The sequence below is a fragment of the Diuraphis noxia genome, unplaced genomic scaffold (assembly GCF_037042655.1).
Source record: "Diuraphis noxia isolate RWA-SAM2 unplaced genomic scaffold, SU_Dnox_SAM2 contig0001, whole genome shotgun sequence".
Taxonomy (NCBI): domain Eukaryota; kingdom Metazoa; phylum Arthropoda; class Insecta; order Hemiptera; family Aphididae; genus Diuraphis; species Diuraphis noxia.
This window is the reverse complement of record NW_028301711.1, coordinates 101044638-101067849: the sequence shown is the minus strand read 5'-3', so window position 1 is coordinate 101067849 and position 23212 is coordinate 101044638. Positions and strand designations below refer to the sequence as shown.

The 23212-nt window shown below is 30.9% G+C and overlaps 3 protein-coding genes across 3 annotated transcripts; 2 read left to right on the top strand and 1 right to left on the bottom strand.

Annotated features, from left to right (window-relative positions):
- The first annotated feature begins 1434 nt into the window (after positions 1 to 1434).
- Positions 1435 to 23166, top strand: LOC149062844 (baculoviral IAP repeat-containing protein 7-B-like). Its single transcript, XM_089217946.1, has 2 exons — positions 1435 to 1776; positions 22869 to 23166. The coding sequence occupies exons 1-2, from the start codon at positions 1472 to 1474 to the stop codon at positions 23164 to 23166; spliced, it is 603 nt and encodes a 200-aa protein (XP_089074072.1). The 5' UTR covers positions 1435 to 1471.
- LOC149062846 (uncharacterized) lies at positions 6556 to 6932 on the top strand. Its single transcript, XM_089222283.1, has 2 exons — positions 6556 to 6696; positions 6759 to 6932. The coding sequence occupies exons 1-2, from the start codon at positions 6556 to 6558 to the stop codon at positions 6930 to 6932; spliced, it is 315 nt and encodes a 104-aa protein (XP_089078409.1).
- Positions 19555 to 20607, bottom strand: LOC149062845 (uncharacterized). Its single transcript, XM_089222276.1, has one exon. It carries the CDS (start codon positions 20605 to 20607, stop codon positions 19555 to 19557), a length of 1053 nt encoding a protein of 350 aa, XP_089078402.1.
- Positions 23167 to 23212: the final 46 nt, after the last annotated feature.

Sequence of the window (23212 nt, the reverse complement as noted above, 5' to 3'; positions counted from 1 at the left end):
TTGCAGGAGCCCGTGCCCAAAAGAATAAAGGTTATATTACATTTATTGGGTCTATTGGACTAAAATTATAAATAATAATAACTTTTAAACAATATCATTATGATATTTATTAATTCTCTTTTAGATATTAAAAAAATAATGTTTTTCAGATTGAACCATTGAATGTTCCTTTAAGTTTGACATTATATCAAAGTGTTTTCAATAATATGAACTTAATAAATATTCCACATAAATGGCAAGCAAATGTAGAGATAATAAAAAATGCATACATAATTGTTTTCCATAAATTAAGCTCGTTTCAAAATAATTTTACCAGATTCATTGAAAATAACTTATCATAACTAATGGTATTTATTTAAAAGCATTTAATTAGAATGTTTTTGTAAGATTAAATATTTTTATGTTAAACTAATAATTATAGATTCAAAAATCATTTTACATTTGAATAACAAAGAGGTAATCCCAATAGAAATTGGAATAGAACTTAACAATGGAAAAAACTTTGAAGATATTGCAAAAATTTTTAACATGTTGGACAATGCTAAATACTGCAAAGAAGCAATATCATCTCTTAAATATAACTCCAATAAATCATCATTTGGTTCCAATTTAATAGATTGTAATGGTCAATGGAGACACATTAAATGTTTAACTATTTTAAAAAATGATGACAAGTAAATTTTCATAAAATTTTAATTTATAATTTTTCAATGTTATAATGTACAATTGTTTTATATATATATATATATATATATATATATATATATATAGTTTCAATGATAAATGTGTGTGGTGCCAAAGATAAAAAAAAACAAACTAGGCTTTTAAAAGAGAAAATTACTAGAGTATATTTTTCTCCCAGTAAAAAAAAATCACTGCTGAGAATTCATAAAACTGTAAGTAAGGTGAAAAAGAGATTTTCCCGTGCTATACAAACAAAATTAACAGATTAGAGAATAAGCTGAATGAAATAAAAGATAAAATAAAAAATATAAATTAAGATAATCTTGATAAACTTTTAGAAAAATAAGAAATTTCTCAAGGACAAGTTAGTAGTATATATTTGTATGTTCACAGCCAGCTTTTCCACGGTAAAAGGGGCAACGGTAACGGTTTTTTCAAGGGGAAAATTCTCCCTTGGAGCACACTGATTTACCGCGTAACACAATACGGTGATTACACAAGATTGTCCACCTATTTGCCCCTTACACAAAAATATTTACCGTATCAACTATTTTTCCCCGTTTTTTTTAAATTTTTTCAATCAAATATCGCTAATTTTTATAAAAATTACAGGGAGATTGTTTTTATGTTTTTAATCACGTTGGTTACACTGTTCTAGTTTTTAAAAATTTATATATTTAATTTCTACTATTTAGTTGCAAGTTAATAATTTTACATTTAGTTACTGCTGATCCGTCGTGTATTCGAGTTGTGTTTTTTCAAGTTATTATTTCAATTAATTAAAGAAATGAATTTACCAAAACTTTCAAGCGATTTTCAATCATTAGTTCATCGTATACGAAATAATTCAGTTCCAACCCATCCAGGATATACTTCAATTTATTCAAGATTAAGATCTTTCGAACATTTTCCTTTAAATTGTTTTCAAAATAAATATGCTCTAGCTGAATGTGGGTTAAAATATACAGGAGTAGAAGATATCGTCGAATGCTTTTGCTGTGGACTTATTCTTTATCATTGGAAACGAGAAGATGACGTTTGGATTGAACATTGCAGATATAATCCAAAGTGTATATATGTATTATTAATGAAGGGAAATCAATTTGTTCAAAAAGTGTTAAGTAAATATTGTAACAATGAATATATTTGTAATTGTGAAACTAGGTCATACGATACCGTTTGCTAAATCATGTTCTTTCATTATATGTTGTAATAAATAAAAAAAATATTATAAACAACTTATATGTGTTAGTTTTTAATCCAAAATGTCGAGTTAAGTGTCGCGCTTACTCGTGTCTACTTTTTGAAACTCTACGTGACGGATCCTTCCTCAAATCACTGGTAAACAAAAATTTTTAACGAGCTAGTAAGTAAACACACCATAATATACTAATATAGTTCGCCTTATATAACTACGCGCCCAGCGCGGCGCGTCTTATCTTATCTTCGACCCGCGCGTCGGTGCTTCTCCACCTTATCTCGGGTACACGCACACGCCACTAATTAAGCAAAACGGACCCATACACTCAATATAGAAACTCATATCTATAGCTATACCACACGCAACACCCAAATATGGCCTCAAAGAAAACCGTACCACCGATAAAAATAAGAATACCACGGAATCAATCAAATAATGATGATCCGCTTCATTCCCCTCTTACACCTCCTACAAAAATAAGAAAAAACAATTCTCCGGACAACCAAACGAAAATATTCTCGTCACCAAATCGCTACTCTGTACTCAATGATCCAAGCTCCTTTGATTTCAATAACTCTGAAAACGCCGACATCACAGACAATATCCCTGATAATACAGTAATCAACAACGGCTCCACAGACCATATATCAATGTTCTCGTCTGACGAAACTTCAGAAAAAACTAAAATACCCCCCATTTTCATCTCAAATCATAATCTTGATTTCAACCTTCTATGCAAGACTCTCGTCGACATTGTCGGCGAAAATGGATTTCTCTGCAAATCTACTCAAAAAAACGTCAAAGTGCAAGCCAACTCCTCAGATAACTACCGTCAAATTATTAAATTTCTTAATACCCAACAAAACGCTCAATTTCACACCTACCAACTCCAAAGTGAAAAACCTTTCAGAGTAGTAATCAGAAACATCCACCCCTCCACATCCTGTGATGATATAAAATCCGCGTTGGAAAACTTTAATTTATCAGTCATCCAAGTGGTGAACGTTTTGCAACGGCAAACAAAGATACCTCTTCCCCTGTTCTTCGTAGACCTGGTTAAAGACGATAACTCAAAAACGATTTTCGATATCACTTCAATTCTCCATACCAAGATCAAGGTTGAAGAGCCTCACAAGCGCCGAGACCTTGTTCAGTGCCAAAATTGCCAAGATTATGGACACACGCGCTCATATTGTAACCATTTTCCACGCTGTGTTCGCTGTGGCAAAAATCACCTTTCATCCCAGTGTGACAAACCAAATGACGTCCCGCCAACCTGCGCGCTGTGCCAAGGAAACCATCCCGCCAACTACCGTGGCTGTCAAATCCACAAGCAACTACAAAAGAATCGCAAGTTCACCTCAACACCAACCCCCCAAAATGTACACCCTCTCACACAAGAAACCTGCCCACAGGTGACCTCCTCGTTACCTCGCTCAACCAAAATTCAATCTAGTATATCTTACTCCCAAGCCACATCGGGTGGTAAACCAAACCCCTCGACTTCTTCCCCAGACGACTCCACCAATATCAACTCCGCTCTTAATGCCTTCATATCGGAAATTAAATCTTTAATAAACCCTCTCCTATCACTGCTCACTACACGAGGACTCCCGGGTTTTGGTGCCTTTAGGCTACAACCGCGGACCTTCCGTTAGCGCTGTGCGCTAGTCAAGAGCCGCGGAGGTTCACGGTCGATGACCCCCGGAGCTACCCGGGGGGGCGATCGGCCGCGTGTCGTCGATGGACCACAAGCCCCGCACGGAACGCCCGTTCCCACCGAAGTCGGGAGAACGGCGTACCGTTGGTTGAGGCGTTCACGTGCCTTTCACCGCCCTGGTCAGGCCGCGAGCTATCCTCATCGCTTCCCGTTTTTGATTACGGGCAACCTCCGGTGCTTATAGTCCCACCGGTAGACTGGGTGAGCGCTAAGGAGTAATCTCACTCGGCAGCCTTCCCCTAGACCCAGCGTTGGTCTTTTAACCACACAGTAGCTCCAGCTACAGCCACTCCGAAACCAAACCGCCAACGACCGCGACCCGGCCGAGACCGGAGCGCGACCGCCGTGTGGGGGCACGTCACCAATTTCTCAGCGCCGCGGGGCTCCCCCACATCCCGAAGTACCACTCTCGCTCCCTTTCGGAAAGCGCATCAGTGGTGGGATGCCCGGGCCGAGCTTCGTCGGCACTAAGCCTCAGCTGTGATCCTACCGAGATTTGGGCCGTGTACCACGGGTTCACGGTGGACCCTTACCGGGCAGCGCTCGCCGCCGGCGCGGTGGCCGCGACCCCCGAGTTAGAGGCTCGGAAGCCTGCGCCACGCCTCCCGGAGGCATCACCGAGGTGATCGACCCGCTCTTCATGGGGTCGCGGTCAGAACCCCGTCGACGCCCTAGACCCCGAAGGTTTCGGTGCGTCCGCGTCCCAGGCGCCGGCCCCGGCTGGCCATTCCCTTTTAGTCGCCTTTTACGACAAGCAGGGAGTACTGAGGTCGTATTCTGTCCTCGGCCCCGACCCCAGGGCCCTAACTCCTCGTCGTCCCTTGACGCGTGAGCACGCCCCAACCAGGACGCACTCGAGCGTGACCCGCCGCTTGTGCCTCTTGCGCCGTGCGTACTCACCCGGGTCACCCCGAGTCTGTGCCATACACCATTTGCCGGTGTGGCAGCGTCCTGACCTATTAAGAAGGTCTTCTCAAGTTTTCTTTGTTTTACGGTCTATCTATCGTCCCTGTATCTTAAACTGTTTTGCGCAAAAGTCCTTAATCCTTCGTATGTCCTCCGGTTCTTAAGGAACGCCCCGTCTTCTGGTGGCCATCCCACACCTTCTTCGTGCAAAGTAGCTTTTAATATTTTTCTATGTGCTAGCGTCCTTCTACATTTTAGGAGTACGTGTGCCACCGTCTCCGCACCTCCTATCGAGCAACTGCAGTTTGGACTGTTGACTAGTCTGAATCTGTGTAACTGCGCACGGAAGTCACCGTGCCCAGTCAGCATTTGTGACGTGTAATGGTCCAGTTTAAGGGGGAGGATATACCGTCTACCCACGTTCGGTATCATTTTCTTCGTCCACTCGCCCTTGTCAGTTGCGTCATATCGAGTTGCCACTCGGTCATGAGGTTACCAACCGCCATCTCATATTCGGCCAGAGTACATTTTCCTTGCCTATGCTCGTACTTGTGGACGACTCTTCTGACCTCTAGGTCCAGCGGGAGGGCTCCCGCTACCACCGAGAGGCAGTTAGTCGAGGCTGTCTTGTAGCAGCTGGTGATAGCTAGGAGCGGTGCTCTCTGCATACTGCTAAGTAGCTTAATTCCCTTCTGTAGGTAGCATCCGGGCATCCATATCCGAGCCGCGTAAGTGATCCTAGGCAGGTAGACGGCCTCGTATATAATTTTGGCTGCATCACGGCCCATGCCCCAGTTTGCTGATGTCATGCACCTAAGCCTCGTGTACAGGTTTTTTGATTTGTCCTTTAAGTATTGTATATGGTGGCAGTAGCTCCGCCGAGGATCCAATATTACCCCAAGGTACCTGACCGTGTCGCTAGCATGAATTCTTGGGTCGCCAGCATTGGAACCGAAACCCACCGAGTACGTAGGCTTTAAGCCGCCTTTTAGTGATAGTAGCTGGCTCTTCGTGGGGGAGAAGGTTAGGCTGAACCTCTCCGCCCATGCCTTTAGTGCATCCATGTATTTCTCGATTCGCCCAAAGGCCGTGTGTGGTCTCGCAGCCCCGACGAGGAGCGCAATGTCGTCCGCATATAGAGTCATGGATGCCGTGTCGTCCAGACGAAGTTCGCTCAAGCCAGTCATAGCAGCCTTCCACAGTGTTGGGCCTAGCTGTGACCCCTGCGGGCATCCGCGCTGGAGTTGTTTTTCGTACTCCTGGTTTTCAAGCCTAAGCCTTACCGTTCTGTTTGTTAGGTAGCTATTGGTAATGTTTAAGGTTCGACTGGAGGCACCCATCTCTTCGAGCCTTGACAGCACCGGCCGCCATCCAACGTTGTCGAAAGCTCCGGTGATGTCTAAAAACGCACCGAACACGTATCGGCACTTGGACGCATCTACCCACTCGTTTACCTCCGTCAGCGCGGTTATTGTTGACTTTCCCGGCACGTAGCCGTGTTGCTGTCTGTGTTCATTTAACCCTTTCCAGCCAAATGATAACTTTAGGAATCACGTACTTTTACGATTTATTATTATTTTTCAAAGACCTATTAATTATTATACTCTATGTTAAATCATAAGACTTTTTGTACTCATTATAATGGTAACACTGGTTTTAGTCGTTGCTGACTGTTTATCAATTTAATAGCAATTGTTTATGTTCTAATCGTGAAACACGTTGTAGCAGAAACACATCGATTTATATCTTGTTATACGGTAAGTAAAATTGTATTATTGACTAAAAAAAAAATATTTTCGATTAGGAAATTAGTTTTTCTAACTAAATAACTTGATATTATTTGTGAATGTATTTCAATTGATTTACAGTGGCTTCGTAAAGGACATGATTCCGTCAGTAATCATCGGGATATAAATATTAATTGGATAATTATTGTTGTTTACCATGCATTCCCAGTGATTATTTTAGGAATCATGTAACATTTAATTAGTAATTGTTACAAAATATTTAATTTTTCAGTTTTTAGCTTATATATTTTTAAATAATGAACCGTGGGTTAAATGATGATGATATTGTAAACCTTTTAAATGGGGATGCATCTGGCATTGAAGAATTCGACGAGGGTGAAGACATTAACTATGAAAATTTAGATGAAATATTGTCAACAATTTCAAATGAATCTGATGTAATTTTATATTTATAACAAAATATTTTATGTAAAATATAATCAATGATTATTATTGACAGGTTAACAATAATGTAGAACTTTCCATCGATGAAAACCTAGATGAAGTTATACCAAATAATTTAGATTTATTAGAACAAATATTAAATATTTATGAAATTGAAGATTTTGAATTATCTGAAACTGATCATTTAGATGATCAAATTATTCAAATACCCGTAAGTGGGAAAAGGTAAAATATTGTATAAAAAGCTATACTACAAACACATGCAGTAAGTGTAAATTACATTTATGTTCAAAGGTAGACAAAATGTGTTTCATTGCTTTTCATAAAAAATTGTAACTTTTTGTGATAATTATTATACTTAATCATCAAGACTGATAAAAGTGATTTAAATATTCCTATGTTAATTATTATATTATTAAAATGTTTACACATTTGTTTTGTTTTATTATATTTTGTATTATTACATTGTGTTTTATTTTATAATTTGTTTTAAACTGTTAATTATTTATCAGTATTCCTAAAAATGTTTCTGACAAAGTGTTTACATTCTGTTTAAAGTTTTTTTTTTATTTGCTATTGATATTTTTATATATTTGTTTTGTTTTATTACATCATATACTATGTTTTATTTTAAAATTTGTTTTAATTAATTATTAAAAATAATAATTAATTGTTCAGTTATGTATTTGTATTTCTAAAAAAATAAAGGATATTGGAATTATAGAACTTTTATTTCATGCGAGTTGTAAAAGCCCAATGATGACTTTAAGAATCATACCTGTATTTCTCAGGTAAGTTGATGAAAAATTTTGGCACAGTTTACATATAAGTCTTTTATGACCATCTTTTGTCATTTGACTTCCACAAAGTTTCCATAAATCCTTAATCCAACAATAATGACCTTTATTCTTATTATCCTTTCTTAAATACATCAAATCTATATGATTGGTTTTTTCTATAATAGTTACTTCTAAAGGTACAATTACTTTTTTATCTAAACAATAAATATTAATAGAAATATCTTTTGTTCTTTTAACAAATTTTGGAACGTCTGTGGTTTTTACTGGAAATTCAATACCTTTTAATGCATTATCAAATTCATTTTCAAAAGGAATATATTTAGTTACTCTTTGCGCATTTTTTTTTAGCAGGATGTAAAGCAGAGAGTATTGCCCAAAGAAAACATTTATCATCTTTATTTTTAACATTGATAATAGCTTTTTTATCTCCAATATGTTTAGGTAATGGAATATATGAAGAACCCTTAAAAGGAACATATTTATTTATATTTATTCCCAAACTTAAAATTTGATGAAGTCTCCATTGAGAATCTTTCATTTCAAACTCTTCAATTTCATTTACAATTTTAATTTTTTCATTTGTATAATAATCATTTAAGTCAGAATTTGTAGTTAAAATTTTATTTGTTGTTTTAAAATTACATTCTTTATATTCCATATTTTCTTCATTAGTACCTCTCTTATATATAGCAAGAAATATAATATTAACTTTTAAATTTTTCTTCTTTAATGCATGTTTAAGTTGTCCTATTACTGAATTATCTAAACGATTTAAAAACACTTGAACATCTTTAATACCCATATTATTTTTAATAACATAAGTTTTTAATCTACTTTGAAATGCTGTTTCTTCATTTTTTAAAATAGGGCGAATCGTGTTGTTCTTTTCAAACATTTTTGCACTAAAATTGAAAACTCTATGTGGTTTGGGTATTATCTCTTTTTTTGTTCTTATTTGTTTGTTATTTGTTTTTGGTATTTTCTCTTTTTTTGTCTTATTTGTTTTGTTGTTCTACCTTTGTATGTTTTATTAAACTTAGGTTTAATTGTTTGATCTACATCATTTGTTTGATGACGAATAGATTTCAAATGTCTAGACCAATTTTTGTAAGTAACTGTTAAGTTACATTTATCACAAGTTTTGTTAGGATATGTTTTTTTGTTATCCATTTTATTAATATTAACATTTCCTTTAACTAAGGAATCAATTTTATTTAAACTTTCCATTCTTTATTATAGAGGATATTATTTTTTTTTTTAGAAATTATTCTATTAAAAATACATTTTTTAAAAACAGATAAGAGTTGACCTACTTACTATCCCACCTCTCGTCTGTTGTATTATAGATATCACTTCCTTTAACTCATGTCATTTAAAAACAATGTGAGAAATAGAAAAATAGTCGATTTATTTAATTTAATATTATTTTAATATTAAGATCCCATAAAAAATTTACACATTTTAATATTTCCTAAATCTTGAACAACCTTAACATCTTCTAGAAAACGATGTCTATAATTACCTGTTGTAATTATCATATCATTGGCTATTCTACAAAGTTCTAACCAACTTGGTGAATGTAATAGTTTAGAAATATAAGGATTTCTAGTATTATCATCTTCTTGATCAATAATGAAAATATTTCCATAAATTGGAATTTTATGTAAATTATATTTAATTATTTCAGTATTATCATGATATTCAATAGCACAAAATTCAACATATAAATTATCTTTTTTTGAAAATTTTTTCATATATTTTTTTATATCATTTTTCATTAATTTCAAATAATTATATTTGTTTTGTTTTTCTTGATTAATTGGTAATCCTTTGTATGTTTTATTATATCTAAAAGGTACAATTGTTTGATCTATATCATTTGATTGATGACGAATAGTTTTCAAATGAGCAGCCCAATTTTTGCTATCAACTGTTAAGTTACATTTATCACAAATTTTGGGAGGATATGTTTTTTTGTTATTCATTTTATTATTATCAATTTCTTTAACTAAGGGTTCAGTAATATTTAATATATTCATTTTATTATTGTTATCAATTTCTTTAACTAAGGGTTCAGTAATATTTAATATATTTAATAGAATAATTTCGATTAAAAATAACAATTCATAATATCTGGAGACAATAATATAGAAAATTTATTAGAATTTATGGAATTTTATAAAAAAAAAAACATTGATCCTCTACGGGTTAATGTTAATAAATTACATAATTTTATAGAATTTTTAAATAACAATTAAAATTTTGTTTTTTGCATTTCTTCGTTATAAAAACTCCCTTCAACCTCTTCATTATTTAAATCTATAATTTTATAGGTTATAGGATTTGTGTTTAAAATTTCATTAACTATAAATATTTCTGTTGTCCAATTATTACTATATTTATTAGCAAATGTTTTTTTATATGCTTTTATTCTGACTCTATCACCCACGCTAAATTTTATTTTTAATTTAGGTTTGTGTTTTGTATAAAATAATTTGCGTAGAACAAGGTCTTCATTAGATTTATTTACTTAACAAGGTTTCATACCAATAGATCTATGTATATCATCAAAATTATATTCATCTATTAAAGATTGTAAAATGTTAAACCATTTTTTAGATTTTTGCATTTCAAATTTTATTCTCATTTTTCCGTTTAATGTTCTATTAAATCGCTCAATAATTGCAGATTTTTCTTCGTTTTGAGTATGATACATATGAATATTATATTTTTCCAAAGTTTGTTTAAAATGTTTATTTACAAACTCCAAGCCTTTATCTACATGTAGTAATTTTGGTGGTTGATGTTTTTGTGATTTAGCTTGTTTTATTATTTTTTCAAATGTTTTTGAAACACTAATACCATCTTTATTTTTGAGTGGTAATGCCCATACAAATTTTGAAAAAGTATCTATAACAGTAATTATATAACAATAACCTTTATTTTCATTTGAATAATTTCTCATTATAACTAAATCAGCAGCCCATAGATCATCAATACCTTTAGTGATAATCCTTCTTTTAGGAAATCTTAATCTGACTGGTTTATGAAGTTCTTTAGCTAATAAAAATTTGTCTGTATTATTTGAAATATTTTGATTTATAGATTTATTGGTGACGGGTTGTTCAATTTCAGATGATGTTGTAAATTTACTTTTATTTGTTTTACAATCCAAACATTTTGTTGAAATTCTCCATCGACCATTAACTGTTTGCATTTTAATAGGATTTAAATTTTTTGTTCTTTTTTTACATTTAAGACAATGTATAGTTTGTAATAATTCATCGCTCATTTTATATTGCAAAAAAATTTTTTTTTGATTTTTCCAAAAATCTTTGGAAATAATTTTAGACTATCAGACTACGAGGGGGACTTAAAGAGAATTAAAATTAAAAATGTTTAAAGCAAAAATGAACTTTCTAACATAAATATTACCGGAGTTATACTTAAATCAAAAATATGAAGTGAGGGGTAAACTTTTAGTATATAGTGTAGATAAGTATAATAAATAATATCTGTGCTGTTCCGACTTGATAATATCAATTATTAAATGAATTATCAGACTTTAAAATATTTAATAATAATAATAATAACAAATATTTTCAATTGAAAAAAAAAATCTGAAAAAAAATGCAAAAAATCGGTAAAATCATTCCCAGCTTTACAGATACCCGTTATGAAAAAAGGAGGCCGGAACTCTTTTACAGATATCTGTAAAGCTATCGTGGGAGGGAGAAATTATCCAAGTGTTGTTGATCGTCAACTACAGTTTTTCAGTAGAACTAGATAGGTGGGCGCCTACACCTATCAAATTTACTGTAAACGTCTTCAAAGCATGATTAAATTAGCAGGAGAATATGCGGTGCCACACATTCCCCACTAATTACGATCTTACTAAGAACACATTTAAAACAAACGCATTAACTGACCAGGCTACAACACTTGGACATGTATAAATGATATTTAAACACTATTTAAATAATTCGATAAATAAAAACCTCATAATATATATATATATATATATATATATGTATATATGATAAGATATTCAATACCGGATGTTAAAAAAAAATAATCAGTCTAGCTACACAAACGTTGATATATTATATATTATTATTATTATACGTAATTATTCATCTTATACTTATACAGTTATACGTAATTATTCAACGTAGTTATGTTGTTTTTTCATTACCTACTAATTTGATCATCGAATGTAAACATGAAAATAAACAATGTCTACGTGAAAATGGTAAATATGATAGTGATAGTGATTATAATGAATATAATATATTTAACCTGGTATTATCTCAAATCGAACTACGTAAAAAACAGTGTGAAGAATATGAACATGAAATCAAGAAACTTAAGAAACTTAAGAATATGCTTTATTTCCGCAATGTGACAATAAAGATAATAGAACAACGTGAACATGAACGTGAACGTGAACGTAAAAATCAATAACGACAACGTAAAAACACAAAACGTCGACGTGAACATAATTAATTATATAAAAAGTTGCCCTTCAGATCTGCAGGGCAACTTTTCATATGAAAATCAACAACGACAACGTGAATATAATTAATTGATTTACATAGTTATGTTGTCATGCTTAAATGTATGTTTTAATGTTTCGATGTTTAAAAATTTTTATTTTTATTATAATAAATAATAGAAATGGAAAATTTTAAAGCATCTTTAAATAAATGCGGCAACACTCAATATGATTTTGTAAAATTAGATACATTAGAACAAGGAAAAAAATATGAGGTGACTTTTTTCGAATATTTTGATACAGAGCATGGTAAAACAATAACTGTTGTATTAGATAATAAAATTAGAGTATTTTTACCAAATAGATATTTAGATAATGATGAAATGACAGATGAAAATATATCGTTATATAAAAATTCGAAAACAAAATTTAATCTTATTTATAAAGGAATGAAAAAATTAAACAAAGGAAAATCAATGCATTTGATTGATTTTGAATAAATTAGAAAAAAAAATATATAAACTTTTATAAATGGTATTTATAAAAGTAAAAAAAAATGGTTATATTCATTTACCACAACCAGAATTCAATGATAATAATAAATTCAAAATAGGTCTCGAATCAATGTATTTAAAAAGTTTAAATTTGATTAATATTGAATCAGATTGTAAAATAGAAATTGAACATAGAGAAATATATATAAAAAAAGGTATATATAGCATTTCATATTTAAATAAATTAATTGAACCGGTATTCTTATCTTATAATAATAAAAAAATTCAAATTGAATCTCCTTGTTATTATAAATTAGATGAAAAATTTAAAAAAAATTTAGGATTTGAAAATACAGAATTTGATTTTTCATTAGTTGGTAATACTTTAATGTATTGTCCTACTTCTGAAGAAAAATATATAAATATAGATCAAGAATGTATAATTAGATTAGGTAGAAATGGTGAAATACCGAAGATTGAAATTCCAATAGGAATATACACAATAAATGAAATTGAAAATTTAATGAATTGTTATGATTTTCCTAAAATAAGTCTTGAATTAATTGATGATTTTTTAAATATTACAGCCTCAATCGGTCTAAGTTTTGATGAATATTTATCAAATTGTTTAGGTTTTGATTATATGGGATATTTAATCCCTATAAATAGGGTATGGCCTGATTCATGGAAACTAGGTCCTGATATTGAATATACAATAACAGGATCAAACAAACCAATTTTTTATACACAATGTTTTTTAAAAAATATAAACGGTGTTATATTTAGCCAAACAAAAAAATCTGATAAAATATATAAAACTAAAATTAAAGGTAACTATTCAATTGATAAATTGAATAGTATATTACCTTCAAATATCAAATTACTAAATGATAATAATTTTATTAAATTAACTTCAAAAAATACTTGTTTGATAGACGAAAATTTAAAATTAAGTTTAGGGATTGATAATAATTTTTTATATAAACATGTAGGAGATTCTGAAAAATTAGATAATAATATAAATAAACAATTATTAGAAGTACATTGCAACATAATTGAAAAGTCTGTTTCATCTATTGATGAAAAAGTTATCGAAGAGGAACTTTTGTTTGTTTTTTATTATGATTCAAATAATCCTTTTATAAGATGTAATCCAATAATGTACAGACAAGTAAATGTAAGAACAATTCAAAAGATAAAAATATATATTCTTGATCAAAATGGTGATATTGTTAATTTTGGTGATGATTTTATTGTTTATCTTGATCTAATTGAAGAAAAACAAAATAAATATTAAAATTATTTTTCAATAGAAAGAAAGGGCTGGCTGTATTGGACCCACCCACCCCTCATTTCCTACTAAAAAAAACAAAATAAATATTAAAATTATTTTTCAATAGAAATATTTCTATTGAAAACACAAAAATTTATTCCAGAAAGAGGTGGAGTACTATTATTGTTGTCAGAAAGACATGAAAATAATTCTCTTAAAAGAAGTGTAAATCTATTATCTAATTTAATTAGTAAAAGATTCTTCAATTGTTCCTTTTTCAATATCAAATAAAAATTCATCATTTCTAACGAAAAATACATAGCAAATTGTACTTTTAGGTAAATCTTCATTGAAATCCACATGTAAAATAATATTTTGTTTAGTTGCAGAAATATTTGTTGGTTGTCTAGTCATGTTTACAAGATATATTGTTCTAAATGTTTTAAAATCGTTTGGATCATTATACATCAAAGGAAGTTCTTGATGAGTTTTATGAAAAGTTTTTTTATAATCCATCAAACTATCATAAGCCTCACAATATTTTTCATTCTTAAAATCTAGATCTTGAGTTTCTTCAGGATAACGTCTTCTATTTATTTCAAACCTAAAATTTTTCACATTACAATGATCAAATTCACAAGGATCATGTTCTTGAGTATTTAACTTGTTTGTTTGAAATACCACACCCGCAAACAAAGGACTATTAAGACTTCGATATTGAGTTGTTAAATCGAGTTTTATGGTTTTTCCTGATATATTTCTTTCTTCAATACATTGCCATGATTTAAAATTAAAAATATATTTTTTTTCTTGAGAAATTGTTTTTAAATCATTTAACAATAAAACTTTATACATAGGATTGAATTCTAAAATTGGAATTCTAAGTGTAAATTCATCAATAATAATTTTTTCATCTTCTGTTCCTATAACAACTTTTTTTAACAATGCATCATCATCTATATTTCTCGTAAAAATTATTTCCATATCACCTTGGAAAACAGGATATATTTGGTCTTTAAACCATCCTAATCCGAATTGTGATAATTTACCCATAACATTAAAACGACCTCCACCTTTATATTTGCTTGAAAATCCTGAGTTTGGTAATTGGTTCGTTTGGATCCACAGAAAAATCTAACACACCATTAATTGTACTAGCAACTCCTGAATTTTCGATTTCATCCAAGACTTTACCATGTTTTTTAACTTCAATTCTAGTAAATAAAAATGCAGGAAAATTATCAATTAGTTGTATTTTTGATTCTTTAGGATAATCTTTTCCATCTTTTTGCAAATATCTACCATAAATATAAAACTTTGCATCTTTAATGCTCAGAAAATCATCCATATTATCTATTCTAAAAATTGTAGTTTTATTAGGTGTATTAAGTTGTGAATTATTCAAAGGTAAAAAAGTTTTATATTGAGATCTTTCAATATATTGATCGTATTTTTTAAAAATATTATACATTATTATTTATAATAGCAAATATATATATTTTTTTTATATAAATGGATAAATTAATGGTAAAAAAATATATTGAAGATGATAGTAAAGAAAAATCTTTATTTGAAATACCTTCACGAGTTTTAGTGGTAGGAGCATCTGGCTGTGGTAAAACAACTTTGTTGTATAATATGATTATAAGTTATTGGATTCCATATAAAAATCTATATATTTTTACAAAAAATATTGATCAGCCAGTTTATAAAAAATTAAAAAAAATATTTGATGGAATATCTTCTATAAACATTCATTTTTCTGATGGTGATATAATATCTGTTGATGATTGTGAACCTAATAGTGTAGTGGTTATTGATGATTTTCTTTTAGAAGATCAAAAGTTGAAATGGAATATTTTATAAGATCGAGATCAAAGAATATTAGTGTTATTTATTTAACACAAAGATATACTTCAGTAGATATAAAAACAATAAGAAATAATTTAACTGTTATAATTGTTTTTAATCAGTCAAATTATTATATTGAAAAAATATGGTCCGATTTTATTAGCAAAATTATACCATTAGACAAATTTAAAGACATTTTTAGAACTTATTGTAAAACATATGATAAAAAAAATAAAATTAAAGCATATGGTTTCATAACAATAGACAAAATAAAAAATTTTATCTATGACAATAAAGGTAATGATATTTTAAGTATTGATGAACGATGAAAATTATTTGTTATATAATAAATGGATATCAAACAAATTCAAAATGAATTAAAAAATAAAATTAAAAAAAATATAACATTTGAAGACCAAAACAATTCCAAGGTCGGAAATAACTTAGAAAACGAAACAGAAAAAATGAAACAATTAATTCATCTTAGACAAAATTTACAAAAAACTTTTAAAAAATCAGATTTAGAACAATCCGAAAAAAATTTAAATTTTATAAAAAAAGATGAAGATGAAGATGACAACAATAACGCGTCCCCTATTAGGGACACGTTGAATATACACCAAAAAATATCCAAAAAATAATTAATCTTAAAAAAAATTTACAAAATAACTATAGAAAAACAGTTTTAAACGATAAATATACATCAGAAGAAAAAGTAAAACATTATGAACAAATATTAAAAGCCTTATCAAATGTTGAATCATCTGTTAATGATGTTAAAGAGGTTGCTATTAAAACCGATAATGATATTCAAAAGATGATAATACCTACTCCTTATAAACCTCGTAATCCAGAATTATTACGATTAACAGAAGATCAAGATAATATGAAAACACCTAAAAGTTCTCCACTAATAACAACAAATAAATCTCCTATGCCTAAAAATATAATAATATTAGGTGAAAATGCGCAAAAATATTTACCAACTTTACCAAATGAAGCTAAAGGTGTTAATCCATTTGGAATATATTATATAAGTAAAACTGATGAATTCATGATCGGAAAATACCCTATAATATTTGACTTTGATGATATAATTTTAAATGGAAAAAAACATATACTAACCCCAGGTATGTGGAGATTATTAACTCATACAGATGTTACAAAATCAGAATTTTATACAAAAGAAGATTTTGAAAATTATGAAAAAATATTAATTGAAACAGATTCAATATACCAAAATAATGATATTAACACAGGAAAACCTAAATCAAGTGGAAGTGCTAAATATAATGAAATGATTAAACCTATTTGGGAAAAAATTAAACTAACATCAACAAAAACTAAAGAAAGTAAACCAAAAACATCAAAAAAAGATAAATCACCAACACTGAAAGAATCACAAAGTTTACCCAAAGGAGAAGGTTTAATAAAATATACAAATAATCCTATTGAATTTATTTATATTGATAATATAATAAAAATAATTGACAGACTATATTTTATATTAGCAGAAGAAATAGCGGGAAATTATGGTTTTCATAATGAAAAACTTGGTATTGTTCATTTGTTTAAACGAAACATGGAAACACTGATTGATACTCCCAAAAAAGGTGTTGAATATTTACTACAATCTTTGTTAAATTTACCAAAAGAAACAACAAATAAGTTAGAATATAATATTAAACAATTAATTGACAGACTACATGTTATATCATCTGCAGAAAGATCGGGAAAAAACACTTATCATGATGAAAAACTTGAAATTCTTAATTTTTGTATTAAAAAAATAGAAAAGATAATTGATATTCCCGTTAAAGGTGTAGAATACTTAATGTCGTATATTTCACATTTACCAAAGGATATTATAAAAGGTTCAGGGTTTTTTAATGATTTTTTAAATTGTTCAAATTTACCTCCGATACATTGGCCTGGATATAATTATATAGGACCATTTACAAATTTAGATGAAAATATTCCCCCGATTAACAAGTTAGACGAATATGCAAGAGAACATGATTATTTTTATAAAGATCATAAAGATACTAAAACAAGACATATCGCTGATAAAAATTTACAACAAAAAGCAATGGAAAGATTTTATGCTTCTGATAGTTCTTTGAATGAAAAAATTGCTGCTTTGACAACTGCAAATGTAATGAAAACAAAAAGATATTTAGGAATGAATTTAATATTTGAATAAAATTTAATATTTTGTATAATAAAATGCATTTTAAATTAACTGAAAACCATAAAAAAAAGTTGGCTGAAGCTCATAAAAAAAATTCTAATGCAACAATTCATATTGCTAGTGATAAAATATATAAAGGAGAAAATAAATATTATTTAGATCAAAATCAAATAGATAAATTAAAAAATGCCAAGAAAAAAAATTCTGGAGTAAGGTTGGAGATTACACCGAAGCAAATTAAAGGTGGATTTTTACCATTAATTTTACCTTTTGTAGAAGCTGCAGCAGTAGCTACTCCAGCTTTAATTGCATTGTATGATAGTTATAAAGATACTAAACATAAGAAAAAAATAGAAGAGGAAATAATTCGACACAATAAAGAAATGGAAAAAAATAAAGGTTCTGGATTGAAGACAAATAAAAAAAAAAAATCGAAAAAATGATTAATTTCGATATATCAACATTTAGAAAAAACATTAAAAATTATCCAGGTTGTTATACAACTTTTTGGAGTAAAATAAAAAACATAAATATCGAACCGTTAAGTAATTTTGATATAATAAAATTTGGAAATAATATAAAAAATTTTAGAGGTTGTTTCATGATAAATGAATTACCTGAAAAACCTTGGTTAAATGAATGTGGGATATTTAATTTAAATAATTCTACTCAAAATGGTTCTCATTGGGTTGCATGGAAAAAAATAAAAAATTATAAAATATATTTTGATTCATTTTCGAGTACTCCTCCTCCTGAAATTTTAAATTATTTAGGTGATGATAATCTGTGGTATAACAATGACAAGTTTCAAAACTATGATGATCCTCCTATATGTGGACATTTATGTTTAGAATTTATTGACAATTATAAAAAATTTATTTAAATATAATATATTAAGATATTTTTAATAGAAATATTTCTATTAAAAAATGATGATTATTTAGTTATATTCTAAGCAATTTGTGATCGGAATCTGTACCTCCCATGCCAAGACAACAAATTTTAATATTTCCTAAATCTTGAAAAACACAAATATCATTAAGATATTTGAATAAAAAAGTACCTGTTGTAATTATCATATCATTGGCTATCTTACAAATTTCGAGCCAAGTTGGTGATTCTAGTATTTTAGAAGCATAAGGCTTTCCATTTCCAGAAATATTGTGTCCATTATCGACGATTATAATATTTCCTTTAATAGGAATTGCATTTAGATTATATTTCATGATTTTAATATTTTTATTATTAGTAATATAGTATTCATATTAACAAAACTTAACTAATATTTTATTATTTAATATTGATTTTTCTATTTCATTTTGCATTTCATTTTCTTGTAATTTATTAAAATCTTTGATAGTTGTATCCATTGTTTTATTATACATTTCAATTCCTTTAACTAAGGTATTCAATTTCTTTTTAATAATTATAATATTTCAATTTTAATTATTAATATCATAAGTTTTGTAAAAAAAAAAAATATTTTAATAATTATTGCAATTCAATTTTTAATTATTAATAATATAAGTTTTGTAAAAAATATTTTAATTATTAATATCATAAGTTTTGCGAAAAATATTTTAATTATTATTGCATTTCAATTGTCTGATCTTTTTGCACATTGTTTTCTTTGTGATCTTTTACTGATAAAATAAAAGTGTGCCAGGAATGGTATATATATACTACTGTTGGCTATTCTTTGGCCGTTTACGTTGAGCTGGCATATTTTTAGGTATGTGGCTGTCATTTAGGAGTAGGTAAAGTCAGTCCTCCGCAGCAGGCTTTTTACCGCGGTGACCTTAGCTTTGCATGTCGAACTTGAGGCTTTATGTGGTAGCCGGCAGTTAGCACAAACCGCCATCTGTTTATTAGGGCATTCCCTACTGTCATGCGCCTCCGCGCAGTGTCTGCATGCCGGCTGAGCCTGATTGCACTTTAATGACGTGTGTCCATATTTCTGGCAGCGGTAGCACTGCGAGGTGGTCTTATATAGCTTGACTCTGCACCTTGTCATGCCCAAGAATACCGTCCTGTTTTCGAGCTTGGGTAGCACGCTTGCTGGCGTTTCGATTACCCAATGCGTGGTGCAACCATTTCTTGGTCCGAGCTTGTGCTTGACCATCATGGTATCTATGTCGGTCTGTGTTAAGCCGAGTTCTGGGTTCTGCACTAAAAGACCATCAGCTATCTCAGCTTCCGAGATGTCAGTATCCACGTCGTAAATTATAATTCTGGGCTGTCTTGGCCCTACCTCCTTCAGGTTTGGGACCTGCTTCAACACCTCCAACGTGACGGCATCATCCGGTATGATTATAAGGGTTTTGTCCCTTACCACGGTCTTAGCTCTTGGGTTTTTCAATTTACCCTTAACTTTGATCCAAAGGTCGGATTTGACCTTCGCGAGTGTCTCGCCTTCTGGTATGTCGACCGTAAACTTTGTTCCCGACTTCGTCTCTCGGCAGTTCTCCAGTGCCTTTTTGGTAAGCGTGTTTTTACTCTTCGTTTTTGGTTTCGGCTCTCCCTTGCCAACCGCAGTCTCCGCGTACGTGGCAGGTCGTACTACGGGATTCTCGCTTTTTGACATGTACTCTTTGCCTTCAAGTTTGGCCTTTAGCTCAGCGTTCTCGTTTTTAAGAGCCGCGATCTCATCGCATTTCCCGGAGAGGGACTTGGTGAAATTCTCCAAGATCCCGTTAAGTTCAGTCGTGCTGACCTGCGTTATGCCCCTAAGACGGCTGTTTTCTAAGCATACGTCTGTGAAAAGAGCCCTAATAGCTAAACCGAAGTCTTTAAACCTCATAATAATATAAACAACCCGGCTTTTTCCAACAAAATTGAACAATTTTTGCTTTCCCCCTTGCAAATGACTCTACCCCCTAAAGCGTTCTCTCCTGCAGAAGTCCAACATTGCATTGACACATTCCCTAAAAGGAAGGCGCCCGGTTTCGATCTCATAACCTACGAAGTAGCCAAACATCTCCCAAGGAAAACGCTAATACTTCTTACGTACATTTTTAATTCAATTATTCGTCTATCCTATTTCCCACTTCAGTGGAAATTCTCTATCATTATAGTCATTCCCAAACCTGGTAAGCCCCCCGACATTCCTTCTTCATACAGACCTATAAGTCTTCTACCTTTCTTCTCGAAGGTACTTGAAAAGCTAGTGCTCAAACAAATTAGTCCGATCATAAATAACTCTAAAACTATACCCAACTCGCAATTCGGTTTTCGAAACCGTCATTCCACAATACACCAAGTGAATCGTATAACTGACACAATCGCCTCAGCTCTAGAAAAAAAACAATACTGTAACGCTGTCTTCCTCGATGTCGCTCAGGCTTTCGACAGGGTATGGCACTCTGGTCTCCTATATAAATTAAAAAAAATCCTCCCACCAGCCTTCTATCTATTTTTTAAATCATATCTCGATAACCGTCAGTTCGCTGTTCGGTACCGCTCAAGTCTCTCATCTATATCCACTATTGAAGCCGGAGTTCCTCAAGGAGCAATTACAGCACCTGTCCTTTTCAACATCTTCATAGCTGATCAACCCACTTCTCCCTACACGTTTGTTGCTGAATACGCTGACGATAAAGCTATCCTTTCAACCCATGAAAACCCTATCATTGCCTCTTTTCAACTTCAATCTCATCTCTCTCGTTTGGAATCCTGGTGTCAAAATTGGAAAGTCAAAATAAACGAAACCAAATCCTGCCACATCACTTTTACCCTTAAACAGCAAATTTGCCCTCAAATTTCTTTTAATAACATCACAATTCCAACCTCACCAAACACAAAATAGCTAGGTATATATTTTGACAAAAAACTAAACTGGGCCCACCATACTCATAACATCAAAATTAAACTAAACTCTCGTCTTCGTTCCCTTAAATTCTTCTTTAACGCAAAATCAAAACTTACACTTCACACTAAACTAAACCTATATAAAACCCTCCTTAAACCCATTTGGATGTATGGCATCCAAATATGGGGCTCTGCAAAAAAGTCACATATAAATAAAATTCAAATAACCCAAAATAAATTATTTCGTTTAATAACAAAGGCTCCTTTCTATGTACCCAATCAAACTTTACACTCAGACCTAAAAATGAACACAGTGTCAGAAACCGCTACCAAGTCTTACTCTCGTTACCACAACTCTCTCTTCGACCACCCTAACATCCTAGCTAAAAATTTAACCAATCCAATGCCTGGCAACCCTCCCAAAAGATTGAAAAGAAAGTGGTGCCGGGACCTACTTTTATAATTTAACTTAACGACTCTGACCTGGAGTGTCACCAGTGGGTGGCTTCTCCTTCATATTTTTCTGGCTGTAATCTTAATTTGTTAACACTTAAGCTTATTATACATAACTTGTATAGATTGTTTAACTCAAAAAAAAAAAATAAAATAAAATAAAAAAGTTTTTAATCTAATATCTCGTGGACGTGTAGTTCAGTGGATTAGTGCGTTAAGCTAATTTAATAAGTTAATTTCATGTTTCAGGTAAGTAAGTATAAATAATTCCCTCTACTCCCTTCACTACACACTAATCTACTGAACTGTACGTTCACATTTTTTTACCATTTTTTTTTTCGCAACAGATTTAGTATATAATATGTTTACTGATGAAAAAAAACCTCAGTTCAAAGTATATGTTCCATCAGTTACATTATACTAGATTTTTCATATTGATAGTCTGAAACATTATTATAAATATTATTCATCATGGTTCTACCTATAATCGTATCAAAATCAACCTTCGACATTCGACATTCGTCCGTATAGTAAGAAGAGCGTTACAGTCGGTTTATTAATTAATAAACAAATTTCGATTATTGTGTTATTAGAATGTAAATTATCAAAGAAGATAATTACTTTAAACTTAGAACAATGGTTTACACTCATGTCTGAATCTAATTACATTTCAATTACTAATAATTTACACACCAGATGTAGACGAACAAAAATATCTGATAACTTCACATATTCAACTAATGTTAAGCAGAGTTCAATTACTTTACATATCAATGATGATTATATCACTTTATCACATATAGATTTATGTAGACTTAAACAGCTTCAACATTGTGTAGACCTCTACATTGCAGAAAAACAGAAACGTCTACCAAGTTACCAAGCTACATTTAACACAGCTTACGATCTAATAAAAAACGACGTCCGTGGTCTACCTATCAGTTGTCAGAGAAATGAATTCACAAACCAGTATATACAAAACTATGATTTTAGTTATTACACTCATCTGCAAAACGATGACACATCATTCCTATATGAAATATTACAATACCATTTTAATACAATGTCAGACTTAATACTTCAGGATTTAATAGTATAAAATAAATAAATATTTATATAATATATTGTATTGTTTATTCAATAAA

Bases quoted from the DNA above. Each gene is read 5' to 3' on its own strand.
- LOC149062844 (XM_089217946.1), top strand. From the start codon at position 1,472: ATGAATTTACCAAAACTTTCAAGCGATTTTCAATCATTAGTTCATCGT. The intron at 1,777-22,868 runs GGGAAATCAATT...TTTATCACATAT, and splicing joins ATATATGTATTATTAATGAA to AGATTTATGTAGACTTAAAC.
- LOC149062846 (XM_089222283.1), top strand. From the start codon at position 6,556: ATGAACCGTGGGTTAAATGATGATGATATTGTAAACCTTTTAAATGGG. The intron at 6,697-6,758 runs GTAATTTTATAT...TATTATTGACAG, and splicing joins CAATTTCAAATGAATCTGAT to GTTAACAATAATGTAGAACT.
- LOC149062845 (XM_089222276.1), bottom strand. From the start codon at position 20,607: ATGAGGTTTAAAGACTTCGGTTTAGCTATTAGGGCTCTTTTCACAGAC.